Genomic DNA, 22,687 nt, shown 5'->3' with positions numbered 1-22,687 from the left:
GAGGGCGGCTGAAGGGGGGGGGCTGCGGGTACCGGGGGCTGCGGGGGGGGACAGCGGGGCCGGGACCCCCCCGCGCCGGCACCGGCACCGGGAGCGGCGCCATGGACGATTCGGACGTGATCCGGCGGCGGCGGCTGCAGGTACCGGGGGATGGGGGGTTGTTATTGAGGGGTCGGGGTGGAAACCGGGGGATGGCGGAATCGGTACCGGAACCGGAATCGGTACCGGGGTATCGGTACCGGGGGTTCGGTACCGGGTTCGGGAGCAGGGTGTCCGTACCGGGAGGGTAACGGTTACCGGGAGGAGGTCGGTACCGGGCGGGATGTCGGTACCGGAGGATGCGGGGATCGGTACCGGGGGGTATCGGAGCTGGCGGGTGTCGGTACCGGGATGAGGCGATCGGTACCGGAGGGATGGGATCGGCACCGGCCACCGCAGGCCGTTCCGCAGGGGGGGCAAGCGCAGGGCGGTACCGGGAGGGAGGGGCAGCGCAGCCCCGGTACCGGGAAGGTCGGTCCGGGCGCGGCCGGCACCGGAGGGGGGGGCGATGCGGGCCCGGTACCGGAGGGCGTTGCGGGCCCGGGGATGTCCGGAGCCGCCCGATCCGGGGGGTTTCGGCCACCGGGCGGCCCCGGGAGGGGGGCACGGAGGCCGCGGAGCCGCCCCGGGGCCGGTCCGGTACCGGGGGGGCCCGGGCCGCCCCCCAGCCGTTGCCCCGTTGCAGAAGGAGCTGCCGCTGCCGCGGAAGAGCAGCAGGTGAGACCCCCCCGCGCCCCCCACCCACTGCGCCCCCAGGCCCCGCCCCCGGCCCCGCCCCGGCCCCGCCCACTGCAGCCGCCGCGGCCCCCCCGCCCCCCCCGCCCCGCCGCCGCCCCGGACCCCCGGAGCCCCCCCGGAGCCCCCCGATGCCGATCCTGGCGGGCAGCAGCATGTTCCGCCGCACCAAGAGGTACCGGGGGGCTCGGCCTTCCTCCCGCGCCGCCCTCAGCCTCCATGCCCATCCTCATCCTCATCCTCCATGTCCATCCTCATCCTTCATCCTCCATCTCCATCCTCATCCTCATCCTTCATCCTCCATCTCCATCCTCATCCTCATCCTCCATGTCCATCCTCATCCTTCATCCTCCATCCTCATCCTCATCCTCATCCTCCATCTCCATCCTCAGCCTTCATCCTCATCCTTCCCCACCTTCACCCCTCTCCATCCTCATCCTCTCCCTTCTTCATTCTCATGCTCGTCCCCCTTCCATCCTCATCCTCATCCTCATCCTCATCCTCATCCTCATCCTCCATCTACCCCCTTCCTTCCTCCCCCTCCCTCTCCCTCCTCATCCTCCCCCGAGCCCCCCCGGTCTCTGTTCCCCCCCCCCCCATTCTTCCCCCTCGATATTTGGGGGGGGGGGGCTGTGGGTGCCCCCCTCCCCCAGCCCGGTGACGTGGGGGGGGTCCCTGTGTGAGGGGGGGTCTCGGGGGTCCTGACCCCCCCCCCCGCCCCCCCCCAGCTGCCGCACGAGCAACCGGAAGAGCCTGATCCTGACCAGCACCTCCCCCACCCTCCCGCGGCCGCACTCGCCCCTGCCCGGACACATCGGTGAGACCCCCGCGACCCCCGGGTGCCCCCGACCCCCCCGGCTGTCCCCAGCCCCCCCTCAGGTGTCTCCGACGCCCCCGGGTGTCCCCAAATCCCCCCAGGTGTCCCCAAATCCCCCCAGGTGTCCCCAACCCCCCGGAGCCCCCCGACCCCTCCCCAGAGTCACCCGGAGCCCCCTCCCCAGTTCCCTCGACCCCTCCCGGCGTCCCCAGCGCCCCCGGTGTCCCCAAATCCCCCCCAGACCCCCCCAAACTGCCGGGAGCCCCCCAAAACCCCCCCATGACCTGTGGGGACCCCCCCCCACCCCTGGGGTGGGTCCCAACCGCTTGGCCCCGCCCAGCCGCGAGGGCGTGGCCTGTCCGGGCGGGGCGGTGACGTCACCGCACCTGTGCCCAGGTAACAGCCCCCAGGACAGCCCCCGCAACTTCTCCCCCAGCGCCCCCGCGCACTTCTCGTTCGGCGCGTCCCGCCGGTGAGGGGGGGACACCGGGGGGGGGACACCGGGGACAGCGGGGGGGGGGGGGACACCGGGGGGACGGGGAACGGGATACCGGGGGGACACGGGGGGACGCAGGCGGGGGACACCGGGGGGACACCGGGATAGTGGGGGGACAGCGGGGGGGACAGCGGAGGGGGCACCGGGGGGGGACACCGGGACAGCGGGGGGGGCACCGGGGGGGACAGCGGGGGGGGACAAGGGGGGGACGGCGGGGGGGACACCAAGGGGACACGCGGGGGACTGGGCGGGTGGCTCGGGGACAACCTCAGGGTCCAGGGGGGTCCCCAATGTCCAGAGGTGTCCCCAGTGTCTGGGGGCGTCCTCAGTGTCCGGGGGGTGTCCCAAATGTCCGGGGCTGTCCCGGTCTCTCCCGGGCGGTCCCGGTCTCTCCCGGGGCTGTCCCGGTCTGTCCTGGGCTCTCCCGGGGCTGTCCCGGTCTCTCCCGGTCTGTCCCGGGGCTGTCCTTGTCTGTCCCGGTCTGTCCCGGTCTCTCCCGGGGCTCTCCCGGGTCTGTCCCGGTCCCTCCCGGTCTGTCCCGGTCTCTCCCAGGTCTGTCCCGGGGCTGTCCCGGTCAGTCCCGGTCTCTCCCGGGTCTGTCCCGGTCTCTCCCGGGTCCCTCCCGGGCTGTCCCGGTCCCTCCCGGGGCTGTCCCGGGTCTGTCCCGGTCTGTCCCGGTCTGTCCCGGTCTCTCCCGGGCGGTCCCGGTCTCTCCCCGGTCTGTCCCGGGGCTCTCCCGGGCTGTCCCGGTCCCTCCCGGGCGGTCCCGGTCTCTCCCCGGTCTGTCCCGGGGCTCTCCCGGGCTGTCCCGGTCCCTCCCGGGCGGTCCCGGTCCCCCCCGGCCCCTGACGCCCCCTCCCCAGGGCTGACGGGCGCCGCTGGTCGCTGGCCTCGCTGCCCTCCTCGGGCTATGGCACCAACACCCCCAGCTCCACCGTCTCGGTGAGGGGGGCGCGACCCCCAGAGCCCCCCGGGGCTTGGGGGGTGGGCGGGGGGGCCGGGCTGGGCCGGGGGGGCGGGGGGGATGCGGCATCCAAAAGGGGCTGGGGGCTGACGGGGGGGGCTGGGGGCTCAGGGAGGATTTGGGGGGTCCTGGGGTGGGCTCGGAGGTGACCTCAGGGGTCCCGGGGGATTTGGGGGTCCCGGGGGTGGGTTGGGGGTGCCGGTGGGCTGACCGGGGGTCAGGGGAGGTTTGGGGGTCCCGGGTGGGCTGGCCGGCGGTCAGGGGTGGTTTGGGGGTGCCGGGGGCGGGTCGGGGGTCCCGGTGGGCTGGCCCGGGGGTCCCGGGGTCAGGGGTGGTTTGGGGGTCCCGGGGTCAGGGGCGGTTTGGGGGTGCCGGGGGTGGGTCGGGGGTCCCGGTGGGCTGACCGGGGGTCCCGGGGTCAGGGGTGGTTTGGGGGTCCCGGTGGGCTGGCCCGGGGGTCCCGGGGTCAGGGGTGGTTTGGGGGTGCCGGGGGTGGGTTGGGGGTCCCGGTGGGCAGACCGGGGGTCCCGGGGTGGTTTGGGGGTGCCGGGGGTGGGTCGGGGGTCCCGGATGGGCTGGCCCGGGTGGCCATGGGTCAGGGGCAGTTTGGGGGTCCCGGTGGGCAGGCCGGGGGTCAGGGGCAGTTTGGGGGTCCCGGTGGGCAGGCCGGGGGTCCCGGGGTCAGGGGCGGTTTGGGGGTGCCGGGGGTGGGTCGGGGGTCCCGGGGTCAGGGGCGGTTTGGGGGTCCCGGGGTGGGCTGACCGGGGGTCCCGGGGTCAGGGGCGGTTTGGGGGTGCCGGGGCGGGTCGGGGGTCCCGGTGGGCTGACCGGGGGTCAGGGGCGGTTTGGGGGTGCCGGGGGCGGGTCGGGGGTCCCGGTGGGCTGACCGGGGGTCCCGGGGTCAGGGGCGGTTTGGGGGTGCCGGTGGGCTGACCGGGGGTCCCGGGGTGGTTTGGGGGTGCCGGGGGCGGGTCGGGGGTCCCGGTGGGCTGACCCCCGGCCCCCGCAGTCCTCGTGCTCGTCGCAGGAGCGGCTGCACCAGCTGCCGGCGCAGCCCACGGCCGAGGAGCTGCGGTTCCTGTCCCGCCACTTCGGCAGCTCCGAGAGCCTGGCCGAGGAGGATGGGGGCGCCCGGGGGGGCGCGGCCGCCCCCCGACCCCGCTCCCGCAGCCTCAGGTGGGCCCCGGTAGCGGCGGGCACGGGGGGGGCTTGGGGGGATTTGGGGAGATCGTGAGAGGGATTTGGGGGGGAATTGGGGAGGAATTGGGGAGGAATTGGGGGGGGATTTGGGGGGGAATTGGGGGGGGAATTGGGGGGGGATTTGGGGGGGAATTGGGGGGGGATTTGGGGGAGTCACTGCAGGGCTGGGGGGACAGCCAGAGGGTGGGGGTCACTGTGGGGCTGGGGACAGCGGGGGGACACTGTGGGGTCAGGGAGGGGCTGGGATTTTTGAGGGATTTTGGGGGGATTTTGGGGGGATTTTGGGGGGGATTTTGGGGGGGATTTGGGGGTGTCGCTGCGGGGTTGGGGACGGAAGGGGGGACACCCCTGGGTTTAGGGAGGGGCCGGGATTTGGGGCTCACCCAAACTTGGGGGACACTGGGGTGACCCCGTGGCCCTCGGGGGTGGACTGGGGGGGTGCTGGGGGGGTGGGAGATCGGGGGTCCCGCGGTGCCAGCTGCGCCCCCCGCCCCAGCCCCGGGCGCTCGCCCTCGTCCCACGACAACGAGATCGTGATGATGAACCACGTGTACAAGGAGAGGTTCCCCAAGGTGGGCCGGGGGCTCCTGGGGGGCTGGGGGCGGCCAAGGGGGCAGTCATGGGGTCTGGGGGGGTTGTGGGTAGCCATGGGGTCGTTATGGGGAATGTGGGGTGGCCAAGGGGGCAGTAACAAGGCCCTGGAAGGGTCGTGGGTGGCCATGGAGGTGGTTATGGGGTCTCTGGGGGGCTGTGGGTGGCCACAGGGGCACTTATGGGGTCTTGGGGGGCTGGGGGTGGCCACAGGGGCAGTTATGGGGTCTTGGAGGAGGTTGTGGAGAGCCATGGTGTTCCTCTGGGCTCTCAGGGTGTCTGTGGGGTGCTATGGGCTCACCCTGGGGTCCCCCTGGGGTCTCTGGGGTGCCATGGGATCACCATGGGGTCACCCTGGGCTCACCCTGGGGTTCCCCCGGTCTCTGGGCTCACCCTGGGCTCACCCTGGGGTCTCTGTGGGGTCTCTGGGGTGCCATGGGGTCACCATGGGGTCACCCTGGGCTCACCCTGGGGTCCCCCCGGGTCTCTGGGGTGCCATGGGGTCGCCATGGGGTCACCCTGGGCTCACCCTGGGGTCTCTGGGGTCACCCTGGGCTCACCCTGGGGTCCCCCCGGTCTCTGGGGTCACCCTGGGCTCACCCTGGGCTCACCCTGGGGTCCCCCTGGGGTCTCTGGGGTGCCATAGGGTCACCATGGGGTTGCCATGGGGTCACCCTGGGCTCACCCTGGGGTCCCCCCGGTCTCTGGGGTGCCATGGGGTCGCCATGGGGTCACCCTGGGCTCACCCTGGGGTCTCTGGGGTCACCCTGGGCTCACCCTGGGGTCCCCCCGGTCTCTGGGGTCACCCTGGGCTCACCCTGGGCTCACCCTGGGGTCCCCCTGGGGTCTCTGGGGTGCCATAGGGTCACCATGGGGTTGCCATGGTGTCCCCCTGGGCTCACCCTGGGGTCTCTGGGCTCACCCTGGGCTCACCCTGGGCTCACCCTGGGTCCCCCCGGTCTCTGGGGTGCCATGGGGTCACCATGGGGTTGCCATGGGGTCACCCTGGGCTCACCCTGGGCTCACCCTGGGCTCACCCTGGGGTCCCCTCGTCCCTCAGGCCACGGCGCAGATGCAGGAGCGGCTGGAGGAGTTTGTGCGGGGCTGCGGCCCCGGGGGGACCCCCCTGGCCGACGGCGCCCTGAGCTTCATCCAGCACCAGCTGGCCGAGCTGGCCCGGGACTGCCTGGCCACGGCCCGGCACGGGCTGATCACGGCCGGCTACTTCTGCGAGCTGCAGGAGAGCATGGAGCGGCTGCTGCAGGACGTGAGGGGACAATGGGGACACGGGGGGACAGCTGGGGACAGCTGGGGACACAGGGAGACACAGGGGACAGCAAGGACAGGCACGGGCTGATCACGGCCGGCTACTTCTGCGAGCTGCAGGAGAGCATGGAGCGGCTGCTGCAGGACGTGAGGGGACAATGGGGACAGGGGGGGACAGGGGGGACACGGGGGGGACAATGGGGGACAGCAGGGACAGCGGGGGACAAAGGGACAGCAAGGACAGGTATGGCCTGATCACGGCCGGCTACTTCTGCGAGCTGCAGGAGAGCATGGAGCGGCTGCTGCAGGACGTGAGGGGACACAGGGACAGCTGGGGACAGCTGGGGACACAGGGGGGACACCAGGGCAATGTGGGACAATGGGGGATAATGGGGCCAAACGGACCAGCAGGACTCAATGGGACCCCACAGGGACCCAACGGGGCTGGGCGCGAACCTGGGGAACCCCCAGTGTCCCCTGAGCCCCCCCGTGTCCCCCCCTGGGCCCCCCCGTGTCCCCTGGGCCCCCCGTGTCCCCCCCTGAGCCCCCCGTGTCCCCCCCTGAGCCCCCAGTGTCCCCCCCTGAGCCCCCCGTGTCCCCTGAGCCCCCCGTGTCCCCTGGGCCCCCAGTGTCCCCCCCTGGGCCCCCCGTGTCCCCCCCTGAGCCCCCCGTGTCCCCTCAGGCCTACGAGCGCTCCGAGTCCGAGGAGGTGGCCTTCATCACCCAGCTGGTGAAGCGGCTCCTCATCATCATCTCCCGCCCAGCGCGCCTGCTCGAGTGCCTGGTGAGCCCCGCACCTGTCCCTGTGCCCCCACACCTGTCCTTGTGCCCCCTCACCTGTCCCTGTGCCCCCTCACCTGTCCCTGTGCCCCCACACCTGTCCTTGTGCCCCCTCACCTGTCCCTGTGCCCCCACACCTGTCCCTGTGCCCCCTCACCTGTCCTTGTACCCCCTCACCTGTGCCTGTGCCCCCTCACCTGTCCCTGTGCCCCCACACATGTCCCTCACCTGTCCCTCACCTGTCCCTGTGCCCCCTCACCTGTCCCTGTGCCCCCACACCTGTCCCTGTCCCTGTGCCCCCCTCACCTGTCCCTGTGCCCCCTCCCCTGTCCCTCCCCTGTCCCTCCCCTGTCCCTCACCTGTCCCTCACCTGTCCCTGTGCCCCCCTCACCTGTCCCTCACCTGTCCGCAGGAGTTCGACCCCGCGGGGCTGTCGCAGCTGCTGGGCCGGGCCGAGGGGCCCCTGCGAGCCGACACCCCCCGGTACCTGCTGAGGCAGCTGGGCCGGGCCCGGGGGGCGCGCGCAGGTACGGGGACACCTGGGGGGGACAGGTGGGGGGGGACAGGGACAGCTGGGGGGGACAGGGACACCTGGGGGGACAGGGACAGCTGGGGGGACAGGGACAGGTGTGGGGGGACAGGGACAGGTGTGGGGGGACAGGCAGGTATTGGGGGCACACCTGTGACCCTGCTGTCCCCGCACACACCTGTGCCCCTCCCCAGACATGCTGCACCTGGAGGAGCCCGACAGCAGCGGCACCAACACGCCAGAGCCCGAGGAGGGGGCTGAGGTGGGCGCCGGCTCCCCCCGTGTCCCCCCCGTGTCCCCCCCATGTCACCTGTCCCCCCCAATGTCACCTGTCCCCCCCCAGGGCCGCGCCGCCGTCCCCCGGCCCAAGGAGCCGCCAGGTGAGAGCGACTTCGAGACCATCAAACTCATCAGCAACGGCGCCTACGGGTGAGGGGCCGGGGGTCCCGGGGGTGTCTCGGGGGTCCCAGCCTCACCTGTCCCCCCCCCCGGCAGGGCGGTGTACCTGGTGCGGGGGTTCCCGGGGGGTTCCCGGGGTCTCCCCCTCACCTGTCCCCTCCCCAGGGCGGTGTACCTGGTGCGGGGGTTCCCGGGGGTCCCGGGGAGGTCCCGGGGGGTCCCGGGGGTCCCACCTCACCTGTCCCCCCCCAGGGCGGTGTACCTGGTGCGGCACACGGCCACGCGGCAGCACGGTGTACCTGGTGCGGGGGTTCCCGGGGGGTTCCCGGGGGGTTCCCGGGGGGGTCCCGGGGGTCCCACCTCACCTGTCCCCTCCCCAGGGTGGTGTACCTGGTGCGGGGGTTCCCGGGGGTTCCCCGGGGGTCTCGGGGGGTTCCCGGGGGTCCCACCTCACCTGTCCCCCCCCAGGGCGGTGTACCTGGTGCGGGGGTTCCCGGGGGGTTCCCGGGGGTCCCACCTCACCTGTCCCCCCCCCCGGCAGGGCGGTGTACCTGGTGCGGGGGTTCCCGGGGGGTTCCCGGGGGGTTCCCGGGGGTCCCGGGGGTCCCACCTCACCTGTCCCCCCCCGGCAGGGCGGTGTACCTGGTGCGGGGGTTCCCGGGGGTTCCCGGGGGTTCCCGGGAGTTCCCGGGGTCCCACCTCACCTGTCTCCTCCCCAGGGCGGTGTACCTGGTGCGGGGGTTCCCGGGGAGGTTCCCGGGGTCTCCCCCTCACCTGTCCCCCCCCGCGGCAGGGCGGTGTACCTGGTGCGGCACACGGCCACGCGGCAGCACGGTGTACCTGGTGTGCGGGGTTCCCGGGGTTCTCGGGGGGTTCCCGGGGAGGTCCCGGGGGGGTCCCGGGGGTCTCCCCCTCACCTGTCCCCCCCCGCGGCAGGGCGGTGTACCTGGTGCGGCACACGGCCACGCGGCAGCGCTTCGCCATGAAGAAGATCAACAAGCAGAACCTGCTGCTGCGGAACCAGGTGCACCAGGCCTTCGTGGAGCGCGACATCCTCACCTTCGCCGAGAACCCCTTCGTGGTCAGCATGTTCTGCTCCTTCCAGACCCGCCGCCACCTCTGCATGGTCATGGAGTACGTGGAAGGTGCGACAGGGCCGGCGAGTCGCGATATGGGGACGGGGATACGGGGCGGGGCGTGGCGATATAGGGCGGGGCGTGGGGATACGGGGTAGGTATCGGGATGTGGGGCGGGATGTCGCGATATGGGGATATGGGGCTGGGTATTGCGGTAACAGTTGTCCCTGTCCCCTCGCCATGTCCCCCCATGTCCCTGTGTCCTCGATTTCCCACTTGTCCCCATGTCCCCCCTGTTCCCCCCTGTCCTCACATCCCCCCTGTCCCCCCTGTCCCCCCTGTGTCCCCAATGTCCCCCTGCCCCCAATATCCTTGATGTCCCCAATGTCCCCTGTCTCCCCAATGTCCCCCATGTCCCCCTGTCCCCCTTGTGTCCCCCCATGTCCCCAATGTCCCCTGTGTCCCCAATGTCCCCTGTGTCCCCAATGTCCCCCACGTCCCCCTGTCCCCTGTGTCCCCCCATATCCCCGTGTTCCCCCATGTCCCCCCTATCCTTGGTGTCCCCATCTCCCCGGTGCCCCGGTGTCCCTGATGTCCCCCCTGTGTCCCCCTGTCCCCAATATCCCTGACGTCCCCAATGTCCCCTGTCTCCCCGTTGCCCTGTCTCCCCAATGTCCCCCATGTCCCCCTGTCCCCCCTTTGTCCCTCTGTCCCCAATATCTCTGATGTCCCCAATGTCCCCAATGTCCCCCACGTCCCCCTGTCCCCTGTGTCCCCCCGTATCCCCGTGTTCCCCCATGTCCCCCCCATCCTTGGTGTCCCCATCTCCCCGGTGCCCCGGTGTCCCCGATGTGCCCCTGTCCCCGCGGTGTCCCTGATGTCCCCGCGGTGTCCCCGATGTCCCCCTGTCCCCGCGGTGTCCCTGATGTCCCCCTGTCCCCGCGGTGTCCCCCTGTCCCCGCGGTGTCCCCCTGTCCCCGCGGTGTCCCCAGGCGGGGACTGTGCCACGCTGCTCAAGCACATCGGCGCGCTGCCCCTGGAGCTGGCCCGCCTCTACTTCGCCGAGACCGTGCTGGCGCTGGAGTACCTGCACACCTACGGCATCGTGCACCGCGACCTCAAACCCGACAAGTGCGCGGGGGGCTGGGGCTGGGGGGTCACCTGGGCCCGCCCGCTCACCTGGGCCATGCACTGCTCACCTGGGCCCGCCCCGCTCACCTGGGCCCTACACTGCTCACCTGGGCCCCGCCCACCTGGGCCCGCCCACTCACCTGGGCCCTGCACTGCTCACCTGGGCCCGCCCCGCTCACCTGGGCCCTGCACTGCTCACCTGGGCCCTGCACTGCTCACCTGGGCCCGCCCGCTCACCTGGGCCCTGCACTGCTCACCTGGGCCCTACACTGCTCACCTGGGCCCGCCCCGCTCACCTGGGCCCTGCACTGCTCACCTGGGCCCGCCCCGCTCACCTGGCCCCACCCTGCTCACCTGGGCCCTGCACTGCTCACCTGGGCCCGCCCCGCTCACCTGGGCCCCGCCCCGCTCACCTGGGCCCCGCCCCGCTCACCTGCAGCCTCCTGATCACCTCGCTGGGCCACGTGAAGCTGACGGACTTCGGGCTGTCCAAGATGGGGCTGATGAGCCTGACCACCAACCTGTACGAGGGGCACATGGAGAAGGACGCGCGCGAGTTCCGCGACAAGCAGGTGCGTGCCCAGGTGTGCCGGGTGTGCCCAGGTGTGCCAGGTGCGTGCCCAGGTGTGCCGGGTGTGCCCAGGTGTGCCAGGTGCGTGCCCAGGTGTGCCGGGTGTGTACAGGTGTGTGCCCAGGTGTGCTGGGTGTGCCCAGGTGTGCCAGGTGCGTGCCAGGTGTGCCGGGTGTGTACAGGTGTGCCAGGTGCGTGCCCAGGTGTGCTGGGTGTGTACCCAGTGGGTGCTCGGGTGTGCCCAGGCGTGCCTGGTGCGTCCAGGTGGGCCCAGGTGTGTGCCCAGGTGTGTGCCCAGGTGCATACAGGTGTGCCAGGTGCCCCCAGGTGTGCCCAGCCGCACTCAGGTGTGCTGGGGACAGGGCAGGACAGGGCCAGGGGAGCTGGGTGTGTCTGCAGCGGCGGCAGGGCGTGTCCCTCGCTGAGCCCACCTGTCCCCAGGTGTGCGGCACGCCCGAGTACATCGCGCCCGAGGTGATCCTGCGCCAGGGCTACGGGAAGCCCGTGGACTGGTGGGCCATGGGCATCGTCCTCTACGAGTTCCTGGTGGGCTGCGTGCCCTTCTTCGGGGACACCCCCGAGGAGCTCTTCGGGCAGGTGATCTCAGGTACGGCCCCCGGGACACGGGGGTGCGGGGCAGGTGGCCCCAGGTGTGGCAGGGGGCACAGGGACACAGCAGGACGGGCACATGGGGTGGCACAGGGACACGGGGACGCACAGATGGGTCACACGGGGACAGGGCAGGTGGCCCCAGGTAGGTGGTCTGTGCTCAGCTGTCCCCCCGTGTCCCCCCGTGTCCTGTCCGTGTCCCCCCGTGTCCCCCATGTCCCCCCCGTTTCCCCCCGTGTCCCCCCGTGTCCCCCCGTGTCGCCCCCGTGTCCCATCTGTGTCCCCCCGTTTCCCCCCATGTCCCCGTGTCCCCCCGTGTCCCCCGTGTCCCCCATGTCCCCCCGTGCCCCCCGTGTCCCCGTGTCCCCCCGTGTCCCCCTGTGTCCCTGTGTCCCCCCCATGTCCCCCCGTGTCCCCGTGTCCCCCCGTGTCTCCCATGTCCCCCCATGTCCCCCCGTGTCCCCCCATGTCCCCCCGTGTCCCCAGATGAGATCCTGTGGCCCGAGGGGGACGAGGCGCTGCCCCCGGACGCTCAGCACCTCATCTCCTGCCTGCTGCAGCCGGACCCGCTGCGGCGCCTCGGGGCAGGTGAGACCCCCCCCTCCCCACCCCCCGGGACCCCCCGGGACCCCCCGGGCCCCCCGGGACCCCCGGGACCCCCCTGAGCCGGCGCTGCCGCGCAGGGGGGGCTCAGGAGGTGAAGGCCCACGGCTTCTTCGCCACGCTGGACTGGACGGGGCTGCTGCGGCAGAAAGCCGAGTTCGTGCCGCACCTGGAGTCCGAGGAGGACACGAGCTACTTCGACAGTGAGCGACCCCCGCCACCCCCCAGGCCCGCCCCGGGACCCCCCCCAGGGGACCCCCCGGGGGACATCCCTGGGATTCCCCCTGGAACATCCTGGGACCCCCTGAACCATCCCGGGACCCTCCAGAACTCCCTGGAACATCCCCAAATCCCCCCAGAACCCCCTGAACCATCCCTGGGATTCCCCCTGGAACATCCCAGGACCCCCTGGACCCTTCCCGGGACCCCCCAGAAGACCCTTGAACATCCCAGGACCCCCAGAACCCCCTGAACCATCCCGGGACCCCCCTGGAACATCCCCAAATCCCCCCAGAACCCCCTGAACCATCCCTGGGATTCACCCTGGACCATCCTGGGACCCCCTGGACCCCCCTGGGACCCCCCAGAACCCTCTGGAACATCCCGGCCCCCCCCCCTGCCCCTCCCAGGGGTTCCTCCCCCCCGGGGTCGCTCTCAGGGCCCCCCCTCACACCTGTGCCCCTCCCAGCGCGGTCGGACAGGTACCCCCACGTGACGTCGTACGAGGACGAGGACACGACGGAGGACGAGCCCGTGGAGATCCGGCAGTTCTCGTCCTGCTCGCCGCGCTTCAGCAAGGTGGGGCTGGGCGCAGGTGTGCCCAGGTGTGCCCAGGTGCGCCCAGGTGTGAGCAGGTGCCCTCCCGCAGGTGTACAGCAGCCTGGAGCAGCTCTCGCAGGAGCCCAAGCCCAAGGGGCGCCCGCGGGACGAGGGGAGACGCGACGGCTTCGCCCGGGAGCGCGGCTGGAGAACCGGATCGCCCGAGCTGTGCGCACCGGGGGGCGTCCCGGGGGTCCCGGGGGGCTCGGGGCCGAGCGGGGGTCCCTAACCGCCGTGTCCCCGCAGGAAGCACCGCTCGGCGGGTGAGGGGCCGCCCCCCGAGGGCGAGGGCAGCCCCCCGCCGGGCGCCCGCCGCCGGTTCTCGGCGCTGCTGGAGCCGCGCCCCGCGCCCGCCGCCGAGGAGCGGCCGGGCCCCCGCAACGGCGCCCGCGAGGGACCCCCGGACGGGACCGGCGAGGAGCCCGGTGCGTCCCGGGAAGGCGGGGGGGGGTCCCCGCCGTGCCCCGGGTCCCCTCACCGCCCGTGTCCGTCCGCCCCCCGCCCCGCAGGGGACCGAGCGCCGCGGGCCGCGGAGCCGCCCCCGCCCCGCACCGAGCTGGGGCTGCGGCGGCCGCGACACCCGGGGGTGGCCCCCGCCGAGCCCGGCGGCGACAAGCGCAGCCCCCGCGCCCCCGGCAAGGTCACCAAGTCGGCGTCGGCCACCGCGCTGTCCGTCATCATCCCCAGCGGTGGGTGACACCCCCGGGACCCCCGAAGGACCCTCCCCAAACACCCAGCGACCCCTCCGTCCGCCGGTCCCCACGGGAGGGGGGCTGGGAGTCTCCCGGGGGGTTCTGTGGGTGGTGGGACCCCCGGTCCCCTGGATTTGGGGTCTCCCTTGGGGGCTCTGTGGGCGGTGGGACCCCCCAGTCCCACGGGTGGGGTGTCCCCGGTTCGGGGGGTGACAGCGATGCCCGCGGGGGGGTCTGGGGGTCTCCCCGGGGGTTTTGTGGGGTCTCCCCACGGGTGGGGGGTGTCCCCGGTCCCTCGAGGGTCCCCCCGGGGGTCTGGGGGCGGCGGTCAGCGGGGTCTGGGGGCGCAGGGGAGGCGCCCGGCTCGTCCCCCCTGGGCAGCCCCATGTCGCCGCGGTCGCTGTCGTCGGACCCCTCGTCGCGGGACTCGTCGCCGGGCCGGGAGCTGGCCCCGGCCGTGGCGGCGCCGCCGCGCTCGCCCATCGCCATCCCCCGGCCCGGGAAGAAGTTCGGGTTCACCCTGCGCGCCATCCGCGTCTACCTGGGCGACAGCGACGTGTACAGCGTGCACCATGTCGTCTGGGTCAGGGACACGGGGACACCGCGGGGACACCGGGGGGACAGCGGGGGGACACCGGGACACCGGCGGGGAAATGGGGACACCGGGGGGGACACCGGGGGGGACACCGGGGGGGACACGGGGACACGGTGCGGGACACCGGGGGGGACACGGGGACACGAGGACAAGGGGGTATCGGGGCTGACACGGGGACAGGGGGTTGTGTGGGGACACGAGGACACGGGGGGCACGCAGGGGGACACGGAGGGACACGGGGACAGGGAGGGGCGTGGGGGGACATGGGGACACTGGGCACATGGGCAGTGACACGCGGGGGGTGACGCGGGGACACTGGGGACACCCAGGGTGACTCGGGGACACTGGGGACACACGGAGGGGACACGGGGGGTCCCGTCCGCGGTGCCCCGTGGGTGACGCCGGTTTTGGGGGGCAGCACGTGGAGGAGGGCGGCCCCGCGCAGGAGGCCGGGCTGTGCGCCGGGGACCTGATCACGCACGTGAACGGGGAGCCGGTGCACGGGCTGGTGCACACCGAGGTGGTGGAGCTCATCCTCAAGGTGGGGGCACCGGGGGGCACCGGGGGGCACCGGGGACAGAGGTTTGGGGGGTCGTGGGTTACGGCAGGGTCGTGGCAGGGCAGCCACGACCAGGGGGTGAGCCCCGGTGCGCTGGGGTGGGTGCTGAGGGTCGCGCCCGTGACCCGCTGTCGCCCAGAGCGGGACCAAGGTGCTGGTGACAACGACGCCGCTGGAGAACACCTCGATCCGCCTGGGCCCCGCGCGGCGCCGCAGCGCCCGCGCCAAGATGGCCCGGAGGAACCGCCGGGGGGGCACCGGGAGCGGCCACGAGAGGTGGGCACGGGGCGCCGGGAGGCACCGGGAGGCACCGGGAGGCGCCGGGGGGCACCGGGAGGCACCGGGGGGCACCGGGGTGCTGACGGTCCTCCCGGCCGCCAGGCGGCGCAGCGCGCTGTTCCGGCACCTGGCGCGCCAGGCCTCGCTGCTGCACACGAGCCGCTCGCTGACGTCACTCAGCCGCTCGCTCTCCTCCTCCGACTCGCTGCCCGCCTCCCCGACGCATGCGCGGGCGCGCGAGCCCGGTAAGGGGCGGGGCCGCGGGACGGGGGTTGGGCCACGGGGGCGGACGGTATCGGGAAAGGGGCGGGGGCTCGAGAACGGGGCGTGGTCACGGGAACGGGGCGCGGTGCCTGGTGCAATGTGCCCGGTGCCGGTACCCGGTGCTCGGTGCCCGGTGCCGGTGCCCGGTCCCGTCCCCCTGCCCTGACCCCGTTCCGCGCAGGGGCCTCCCCGCCCAGCAGCTCGCCGGGCTCCAGCGCTCCGCCGTCGCCGGCGGGGCCGCACCTGCGGCCGAGCTCCCTGCAGGGGCTGTCGCCGAAGCTGCAGCGGCAGTACCGGGCGGCGCGGTGCCGTTCCGCCGGCAGCATCCCGCTCTCGCCGCTCGCCCACACGCCCTCGCCGCCCGCCGCCTCGCCGCCCGCCTTCCCCGCCAAGCTGCACCCCAAGGCGGCCGAGTCGCCGCGCCTCGCCCGCCGCGGGCTGCCCGAGAAGGCGGCGCCGGGGCCGCCCCGCAAGCTGGGGCTGGAGCCGCCCCGCAAGGACTTCCCGGCCGAGCCGCCGCTGCAGAGCCTGGCCGAGTGGGACGGCGAGGGCCCGGCCGAGCCGCCGCCGCCCGCGGCCCCCGCCCGCCGCCTGGGCCGGCAGGAGCTGCCGCTGCTGCTCGGGGGTCCCCCCGGGCCGGAGCCGCCGCCCCCGGGACCGGAGGAGCCCGAGCGGGGGGCGCGGGGCCCCCCCAAGGCGCTCAGCCCGGTGCAGGAGCACGAGCGCGGGACGGCGGCCCCGGTGCCCATCGTGGTGGTGGGGACCGGTGCGACCCCCGGGGACCCCCGGAGCGCCGCGGGCCCCCCCGGGCGCTGAGCTTGACCCGAGCCCCCCCCCGACCCCCGGCTGTAAATAGGGGGGCACCCCGGGACCCCCAGGCATGCGGGGGTCGCGCCCCCCGGCCCCTCCCCGCGTACGCGAAGGGTTAATACTGTGACACCCCCCCCGTGTGACGTCACCGACCCGGCCCCGTTCCCGGTGTGATGTCATCGACCCGGAAAACCCCCCCCCCCAAGGGCGACGCCCCTTTTCCCCCCCCGGTCTCCCGTTTGCCCCCGGTTTTGGCTCCCGGTGTTGACGTCAGAGCGACGATGACGTCACAGCACCCGTGTCACGGGAGGAGCACGGGCACTGCGCTGATGTCACTCGGGGAAGGGGTGGTGACGACATTCGATCGAGCGTGACGTCAGGGCTGCTGCGGGATCGATGATGTCACGGCTGTGGCACAACTGGAGGCATTTGAGTGGTGACATCACAGCCGTGACGTCACTAAAGGTGTGAGGACGGTGACGTCACAGCTGTAGTGACATCCGAGGGGCTGGGGGGGGCTATGCCCGGTTTCCACCCGGCGGTGACGTCACACGAGGGCCAGCCAAGCCGGTGACATCACCACACCCCCCGTGACATCATCACAGTCCCCTCCCCCCCCCCGTTCTCGCTATGCAAACGCCCCCCGGGCCGGGGGGGCCGGGGGGGCCCCGGGGACCAATAAAGGCTGTACAGCACCGAGCACCGGCTGTGCTTCGGGGGGGACACCGGGAGGGCGGGGGACACCCCTCATGGCGTGCGGCCGTCGCCCCGGGACCCCCGGGAGGGGCTTTGGGGGTGTCACGGCCCCGGGACCAGCCCCGAGCCCGGACACTCGCGGGTTAATGTCGGCGTTTTCCCGCCACGCCCCCGGCACGCCCCCCCCACCCCCCGTGACGTCACGGCTGTACCGGGTCCGTTCGCCGCCGCTGAGCCCGAACGGTCCGGGGGGCTCGGGGGGGCTCGGGGAGGCCCCGGCGGCTCTTGCGGGGATTTTGGGGTGTTGGGGCCCTCTCGGGGGGCGCCTGGGGGGCCGGGGGCGCACGGGAGCGCTCCGCTGCTGTCTGCAGCGAACTGGGGGGCTCTGGGGGCGAGTTGGGGGCTCCAAGGGGTCTCTGGCGGGAACTGGGGGGGCCTGGGGGACACCTGGGGTGAGAACCGGGGGTCCCTGACCCCCCTGTGTGCCCCCAGCCCCCCATGGCGCTGCGTTTGGCCACCCGCCTGTCGCGCCCGGCCCGGAGCGGTGTCCGGTGGGGGGGCACCGGGCCCCCCCGTGCACAGGGTGAGTGGGGGGGGGCGACAGGGCCGGACCCCCCCCAGGAGCCCCCCCTGGACTGGCAGCAACGGGGAGGGGGGGACACCGCGAGCCCCGGGGGCTGCCCCCAACGTGGGGGGGGAGGGACTCCGTGAGTCCCCGGTGATGACCCCCTACCCGGTGCTCACCCCCCTCCCTGGTGCTGACCCCCCTCCCCCGGTGCTGCCCCCCCTCTCCCGGTGTTCCCCCCCTCTCTCCCGGTGTTCCCCCCCCTCTCCCGATGCTGACCCCTCTCTCTCCCGGTGCTGACCCCCTCCCCGGTGCTGACCCCCTTCTCCCCCGGTGTTCCCCTCCCCTCCCGGTGTTCCCCCCCCTCTCCCGGTGCTGACCCCCCTCTCTCCCGGCGCTGACCCCTCTCACCCGGTGCTGACCCCCCTCTCCCGGTGTTCCCCCCTCTCTCTCGGTGCTGACCCCCCTCTCCCGGTTTTCCCCCCTCTCTCCCGGTGTTCCCCCCCTCTCTCCCGGTGTTCCCCCCTCTCTCCCGGTGCTGACCCCCCTATCCCGGTGCTGACCCCCCTCCCCCGGTGTTCCCCCTCTCTCTCCCGGTGCTGACCCCCCTATCCCGGTGCTGACCCCCCTCCCCCGGTGTTCCCCCTCTCTCTCCCGGCGCTGACCCCCCTCTCCCGGTGCTGACCCCCCTCTCTCCCGGTGTTCCCCCCCCTCCCCGGTGCTGACCCCCTTCTCCCCCGGTGTTCCCCTCCCCTCCCGGTGTTCCCCCCTCTCTCCCGGTGCTTCCCCCCCTCCCCGGTGCTGACCCCTCTCTCCCGGTGTTCCCCCCCCTCTCCCGGTGTTCCCCCCTCTCTCCCGGTGCTTCCCCCCCTCCCCGGTGCTGACCCCTCTCTCCCGGTTTTCCCCCCTCTCTCCCGGTGTTCCCCCCCTCCCCGGTGTCCCCCCCCGTCCCGGTGTCCCCCCAGTCGCCGCCCCGTTCGACTGGCAGGACGCGCTGGGGCTCGAGGGGCTGCTGAGCGCCGAGGAGCGGCTGCTGCGGGACACGACGCGCAAGTACTGCCAGGAGCGGCTGCTGCCCCGCGTGCTGCACGCCAACCGCCACGAGGGTACCCCAAAACCGCCCCCAACACCCCCACACCGCCCGGCCCCGCCCCGGGACAGCCTGACAGCCCCCAGACCCCCAAACGCTTCCAGAAGCGTCTGCAGCCGGTCCCCGCGGGGGTACCACAGCTCCCCGCCAATGTCCCCAATGTCCCCTGTGCCCCCAGACCCCCCCATTCGCCCCTGACCGCCCTCAGGATCCTTCCTGTGCCAAAAATGGGGAGTTTTGGTATCCCCAAAAGCCCCCCGGTCCCTCCAAAACTCCCCAACTCCCCCAAACTCCCTCCAACACCCCCAAATCCTCTTCCCTCTCCCTTCCCACAGGACAAGGGTGGGGGCAGGGGTGTAGGGGACCCCCAAATTCGCCCAGGGGGTCCCCCCACTGCCCCCCCTCAACTTGAGCCTTCCTGACACCCACCTTGCCCCCCCAGTCTTTGACAGGGAGATCGTGACTGAACTGGGAGAACTGGGGCTGCTGGGCCCCACCATTCAAGGTCAGGGGGGCCATGGGGACCCCCAGGATGGGGCGGGGTGGTCAGGGTCTCCCCCTGGGGCTCCCGAGGGGGTTATTGGGGGGCTCAGGGGTGGGGGATGGATCTGGGGGGGCTTTGAGGGTCACAGCGGAGGTTTGGGGGCTCTGTGGGGGGACTTGGGGGGCTCATGGGGGCAGTTTTGGGGTGACACTGGGGGCTCGGGGGGGATGGCACTGTCTTCAGGGTGGGGCTGTGTGTCAGGGGAGGGTCCTTGAGGGGTCCTGTGTGACCCTGGGGGTCCCTGGGTGACCATTAGGGGTCCCTGGTGACCATTAGGGGTCCTGTGTGACCCTGGGAGTCCCTGGTGACCCTTGAGGGGTCCTGTGTGACCCTTGAGGTCCCTGGTGACCCTTGAGGGGTCCTGTGTGACCCTGGGGGTCCCTGGTGACCATTAGGGGTCCTGTGTGACCCTGGGGGTCCCTGGTGACCATTAGGGGTCCTGTGTGACCCCGGGGGTCTCTGGGTGACCATTAGGGGTCCTGTATGACCCTGGTGGTCCCTGGGTGACCATTAGGGGTCCCTGGTGACCCTTGAGGGGTCCTGTGTGACCCCGGGGGTCTCTGGGTGACCATTAGGGGTCCTGTGTGACCCTGGTGGTCCCTGGGTGACCATTAGGGGTCCCTGGGTGACCCTTGAAGGGTCCTGTGTGACCCTGGGGGTCCCTGGTGACCCTTGAGGGGTCCTGTGTGACCCTGGGGGTCCCTGGGTGACCATTAGGGGTCCCTGGGTGACCATTAGGGGTCCTGGGTGACCATTAGGGGTCCCTGGGTGACCCTTGAAGGGTCCTGTGTGACCCTGGGGGTCCCTGGTGACCCTTGAGGGGTCCTGTGTGACCCCGGGGGTCTCTGGGTGCCCGCTGTGACCCCGGGGGTCCCCGCAGGGTACGGCTGTGCGGGCACCACGTCGGTGGGCTACGGGCTGGTGACGCGGGAGCTGGAGCGGGTGGACAGCAGCTACCGCTCGGTGCTCAGCGTGCAGTCCTCGCTGGTCATGTACCCCCTGTGGGCCTACGGGACCCCCGCCCAGCGCGAGCGCTTCCTGCCCCGCCTCGGTGAGACCCCTGGCACCGGAGGGGCGGCTCAGGGGGTGCGGGGTGGAGGGGCAGAGGGGCGTTTGGGGGGGTGGGAGGCAGCACCGGGGGGTTTGGAGGAGGAGTGGGGGGCACAAGGGGAGTGGTGGGGCGGTTGGGGCGTCCCCGGGGCGCCCCTGACGCCCCCTCCCCAGCTCGGGGGGAGATGGTGGGGTGCTTCGGGCTGACGGAGCCCAACCACGGGAGCGACCCGGGGCGGATGGAGACACGGGCACGGCACAACCCCAGCGCCAGAACCTACACCCTGCGCGGCTCCAAGACCTGGTGAGCCTCGGAATTGGGGTGAGGGGGACACGGGGGACCCCCAGAGCTCCCCCCTGACCCTCCCCGACCCCCTCAGGATCACCAACTCGCCCATAGCCGACCTGTGCGTGGTGTGGGCACGCTGCGAGGAGGACGGGCGGGTCCGGGGCTTCCTGGTGGAGCGCGGGACCCCCGGGCTCAGCACCCCCAAAATCGAGGGCAAGTTCTCCCTGCGGGCCTCGACCACCGGGATGATCCTCCTGGATGACGTGGAGGTGCCCGAGGAGAACGTGCTGCCCAACGCCGAGGGGCTGGCGGTAAGGGGGGAGCCAGGGCACCCCGGGGAGGGTCCCCGTGGGACGGGGGGTCCCGGTGCCCGGTGACACCCCCTGTCCCCCAGGGCCCCTTCGGCTGCCTGACCCAGGCTCGTTATGGCATCGCCTGGGGCGCGCTGGGCGCCGCCGAGGCCTGTCTGGAGACGGTGCGGCAATACGTGCTGGACAGGTAACGGGGGGCTGGGGGCGCTTTGGGGGGTCCCACCACCCCCAAACCCCCCAAACCTCAGCACCCCCCTCCCCTGGCCCGCAGGAAGCAGTTTGGGGGCCCGCTGGCCCGGAACCAGCTGGTGCAGAAGAAGCTGGCGGACATGGTGACGGAGATCACGCTGGGGCTGCACGCCTGCCTGCGGCTCGGCCGCCTCAAGGACGAGGGCAGGTGGGTGGCACTGTCCCCAGGGGAGCCGGGGGGTCCAGGAGGGGGTCAGCGTGTCCCCACCCGTGTCCCCACAGGGCTGCCCCCGAGATGGTGTCGATGCTGAAGCGGAACTCGTGCGGGAAGGCGCTGGGCATCGCCAGGGACGCGCGGGACATGCTGGGGGGCAACGGGATCTGCGACGAGTTCCACGTGATCCGGCACCTCATGAACCTCGAGGCCGTCAACACCTACGAGGGTATGGTGGGGGGGCCACGGGGGTCCCCAAGGGGTTCGGGGGGTCCCACTGAGGCGCGGTGGTCCCCGCAGGCACCCACGACATCCACGCGCTGATCCTGGGCCGCGCCATCACCGGCATCCAGGCCTTTGCCCCGGCGAAGGGGACGTAGTGGGGACACGGCAGCGCGGGCACGGCGGGGACGTGGTGGCACCGGTGGCACTGGCGGGGGCCGGGTCTGCTCCTCGTGGGAAGGGATGTGAGGAGATGGCGGCGCTGACAGGACACAGTGCCACCAAGCAGACCCAGGTATCCCCAGAAGGGAACCAGTGTCACTGACAGGACCCGGTGTCACTGATGGGACCTTGTGTCACCAGCCAGGCCTCATGTCACCAACGGGACTTGGTGTCACCCCAACCAAATCTCGTGTCACTGGCGGGACCCGGTGTCACCAAGCTCATCTTGTGTCGTTGATGGGACCCAATGCCACCAACCAAACCTCCTGTCACCAACGGGACCCGGTGTCACCGACAGGATCGGTGTCACTCATGGGACCCCACTGGTGCTGGGCGCCGTGTCCGGTGCCATCCCGGTGCCTTTGCCATCCCCGTGGCCAATAAACGGTGGGACAGCCCCTCCATGCCAGCCCTGCTCGTCAGCATTAATTAACCTGCCAGGATCCAGCTCTGCCCTGGGAGGGAGGGGGGGGGGTCCCAGCCCAGCACAGCCCCCCCATCGAGCTTTTGGGTCGGCTTCAGCCCTTTTATTTGTTCCAACCACCAACAGCAACAGCAACAGCAAAGCCCTTTGGGGCCAAAATGCCCCCTTGGCCCGGCACAGCCCCGTGGGTCTGGGGGTCCCGCTCAGGTCTGGGGGTGCCCTCAGGCCTCGGGCTGCAGGCAGAGGTCCTGATAAGCCGCCTCCACGGTGCAGCAGATGCGGCGCAGCTCCGCCTGCACCTCCTCCACGCGCTCCAACACCTCGCCGAGCGCCTGCAGCCGCTCCTGGATGAGCCCGTTGTGGAAGCCGTAGCGGTGGAAGAGCCGCTCCTCCAGCTGCTCCGCCAGCTCCGAGACCTGCCCGAGCGGGGCCCACGGCTCGTCCCGGCGCTGGCACGGCCGCCATCCCCGGGGCCGGGGGGCAGCTGCGCCCGCCCGCGCTGGCAGCGCTCCCGGCCTGGCCCGGCCGCCGCCAGCTGCGCCCCGGTAGCCGCAGCGCCGGTCGCGGTGGCCACCGAGCGCCGGGTCAGCCGGGCCGCAGCTGCCGGGCCGGGCCGCCATCTGCGCGGGGGCCTGGGGACCCCCCCGGCCGAACCCCCCCGGCGGGAGCCGAGTCCGGCGCGAGGGCAGCGTGGGGACAAGGGGGGACACCGGGGGGACAGCGGGGGGACATCGGGGGCCGCTGGAAGCGGGGCCGGAGGCAGCTGCGGCCGCCCCCGCGAGGGCTCGGGGGTCTCCCCCCGGCCGGGCTCCGCAGCTGCCTCCACGCCCGGGCTCTGCCTCCCTTCTCCCGCCCAACCGGGCGGAATAACGCGATTCCCCGCGCCCCGGGGGGAAGGAGGGGGCCGCGGCGGCCGCTCCGAGCCTACCTTCAGCAGCAGGCTGTCCCTGACGCCGCTCAGCTCCGTGTGCGCTTCCTCGCGGCCGCCGTTGAGGCGGCTGAGCACGTCCTGAGCCCGCTGCTGCAGCCCCTCCACGGCGGCGTCCA

At 72.9% G+C, this 22,687-nt stretch overlaps 2 protein-coding genes across 3 annotated transcripts; both read left to right on the top strand.

Moving 5' to 3' along the window:
* Positions 1 to 101: 101 nt before the first annotated feature.
* On the top strand, positions 102 to 15,976 carry MAST1 (microtubule associated serine/threonine kinase 1; the record flags this gene model as incomplete). The annotated part of the gene is given in 28 exon segments (XM_084223855.1): positions 102 to 140; positions 725 to 756; positions 1,503 to 1,591; positions 1,988 to 2,063; positions 2,951 to 3,029; positions 4,061 to 4,227; positions 4,748 to 4,823; positions 5,903 to 6,109; positions 6,791 to 6,892; positions 7,301 to 7,415; positions 7,612 to 7,679; positions 7,761 to 7,846; positions 8,753 to 8,961; positions 9,885 to 10,023; positions 10,463 to 10,595; positions 11,036 to 11,201; positions 11,690 to 11,791; positions 11,887 to 12,009; positions 12,495 to 12,604; positions 12,675 to 12,793; positions 12,872 to 13,050; positions 13,135 to 13,314; positions 13,668 to 13,900; positions 14,331 to 14,453; positions 14,611 to 14,747; positions 14,853 to 14,995; positions 15,196 to 15,670; positions 15,672 to 15,976. Coding segments are annotated over 28 exon segments (3,906 nt in total). The 3' UTR covers positions 15,871 to 15,976.
* A 748-nt stretch (positions 15,977 to 16,724) lies between these two features.
* On the top strand, positions 16,725 to 21,627 carry GCDH (glutaryl-CoA dehydrogenase). 2 transcript variants are annotated; one of them, XM_084223874.1, is made up of 11 exons: positions 16,725 to 16,735; positions 17,013 to 17,103; positions 18,051 to 18,191; positions 18,618 to 18,680; positions 19,600 to 19,770; positions 19,944 to 20,073; positions 20,150 to 20,369; positions 20,453 to 20,556; positions 20,641 to 20,766; positions 20,841 to 21,001; positions 21,073 to 21,627. In XM_084223874.1, the coding sequence occupies exons 2-11, from the start codon at positions 17,019 to 17,021 to the stop codon at positions 21,150 to 21,152; spliced, it is 1,281 nt and encodes a 426-aa protein (XP_084080000.1). In that variant the 5' UTR covers positions 16,725 to 16,735; positions 17,013 to 17,018; the 3' UTR covers positions 21,153 to 21,627. The 2 variants fall into 2 exon arrangements, with proteins under 2 accessions (XP_084080000.1, XP_084079999.1); XM_084223873.1 differs by having other exon boundaries at positions 16,731 to 16,763.
* The last annotated feature ends 1,060 nt before the right edge of the window (positions 21,628 to 22,687 follow it).

The sequence above is a fragment of the Fringilla coelebs genome (genome assembly GCF_963513975.1).
Source record: "Fringilla coelebs genome assembly, chromosome: 32".
NCBI classification, from domain to species: domain Eukaryota; kingdom Metazoa; phylum Chordata; class Aves; order Passeriformes; family Fringillidae; genus Fringilla; species Fringilla coelebs.
The sequence above is the reverse complement of the archived record's forward strand: the minus strand, read 5'-3'. Positions and strand labels throughout refer to the sequence as shown.

Coding starts and splice junctions, on each gene's coding strand:
- GCDH (XM_084223874.1), top strand. CDS start 17,019: ATGGCGCTGCGTTTGGCCACCCGCCTGTCGCGCCCGGCCCGGAGCGGT. Junction 18,681..19,599: donor GCTGGGCCCCACCATTCAAG/GTCAGGGGGGCC, acceptor GGGTCCCCGCAG/GGTACGGCTGTGCGGGCACC. Junction 20,767..20,840: donor CGCCTCAAGGACGAGGGCAG/GTGGGTGGCACT, acceptor GTGTCCCCACAG/GGCTGCCCCCGAGATGGTGT.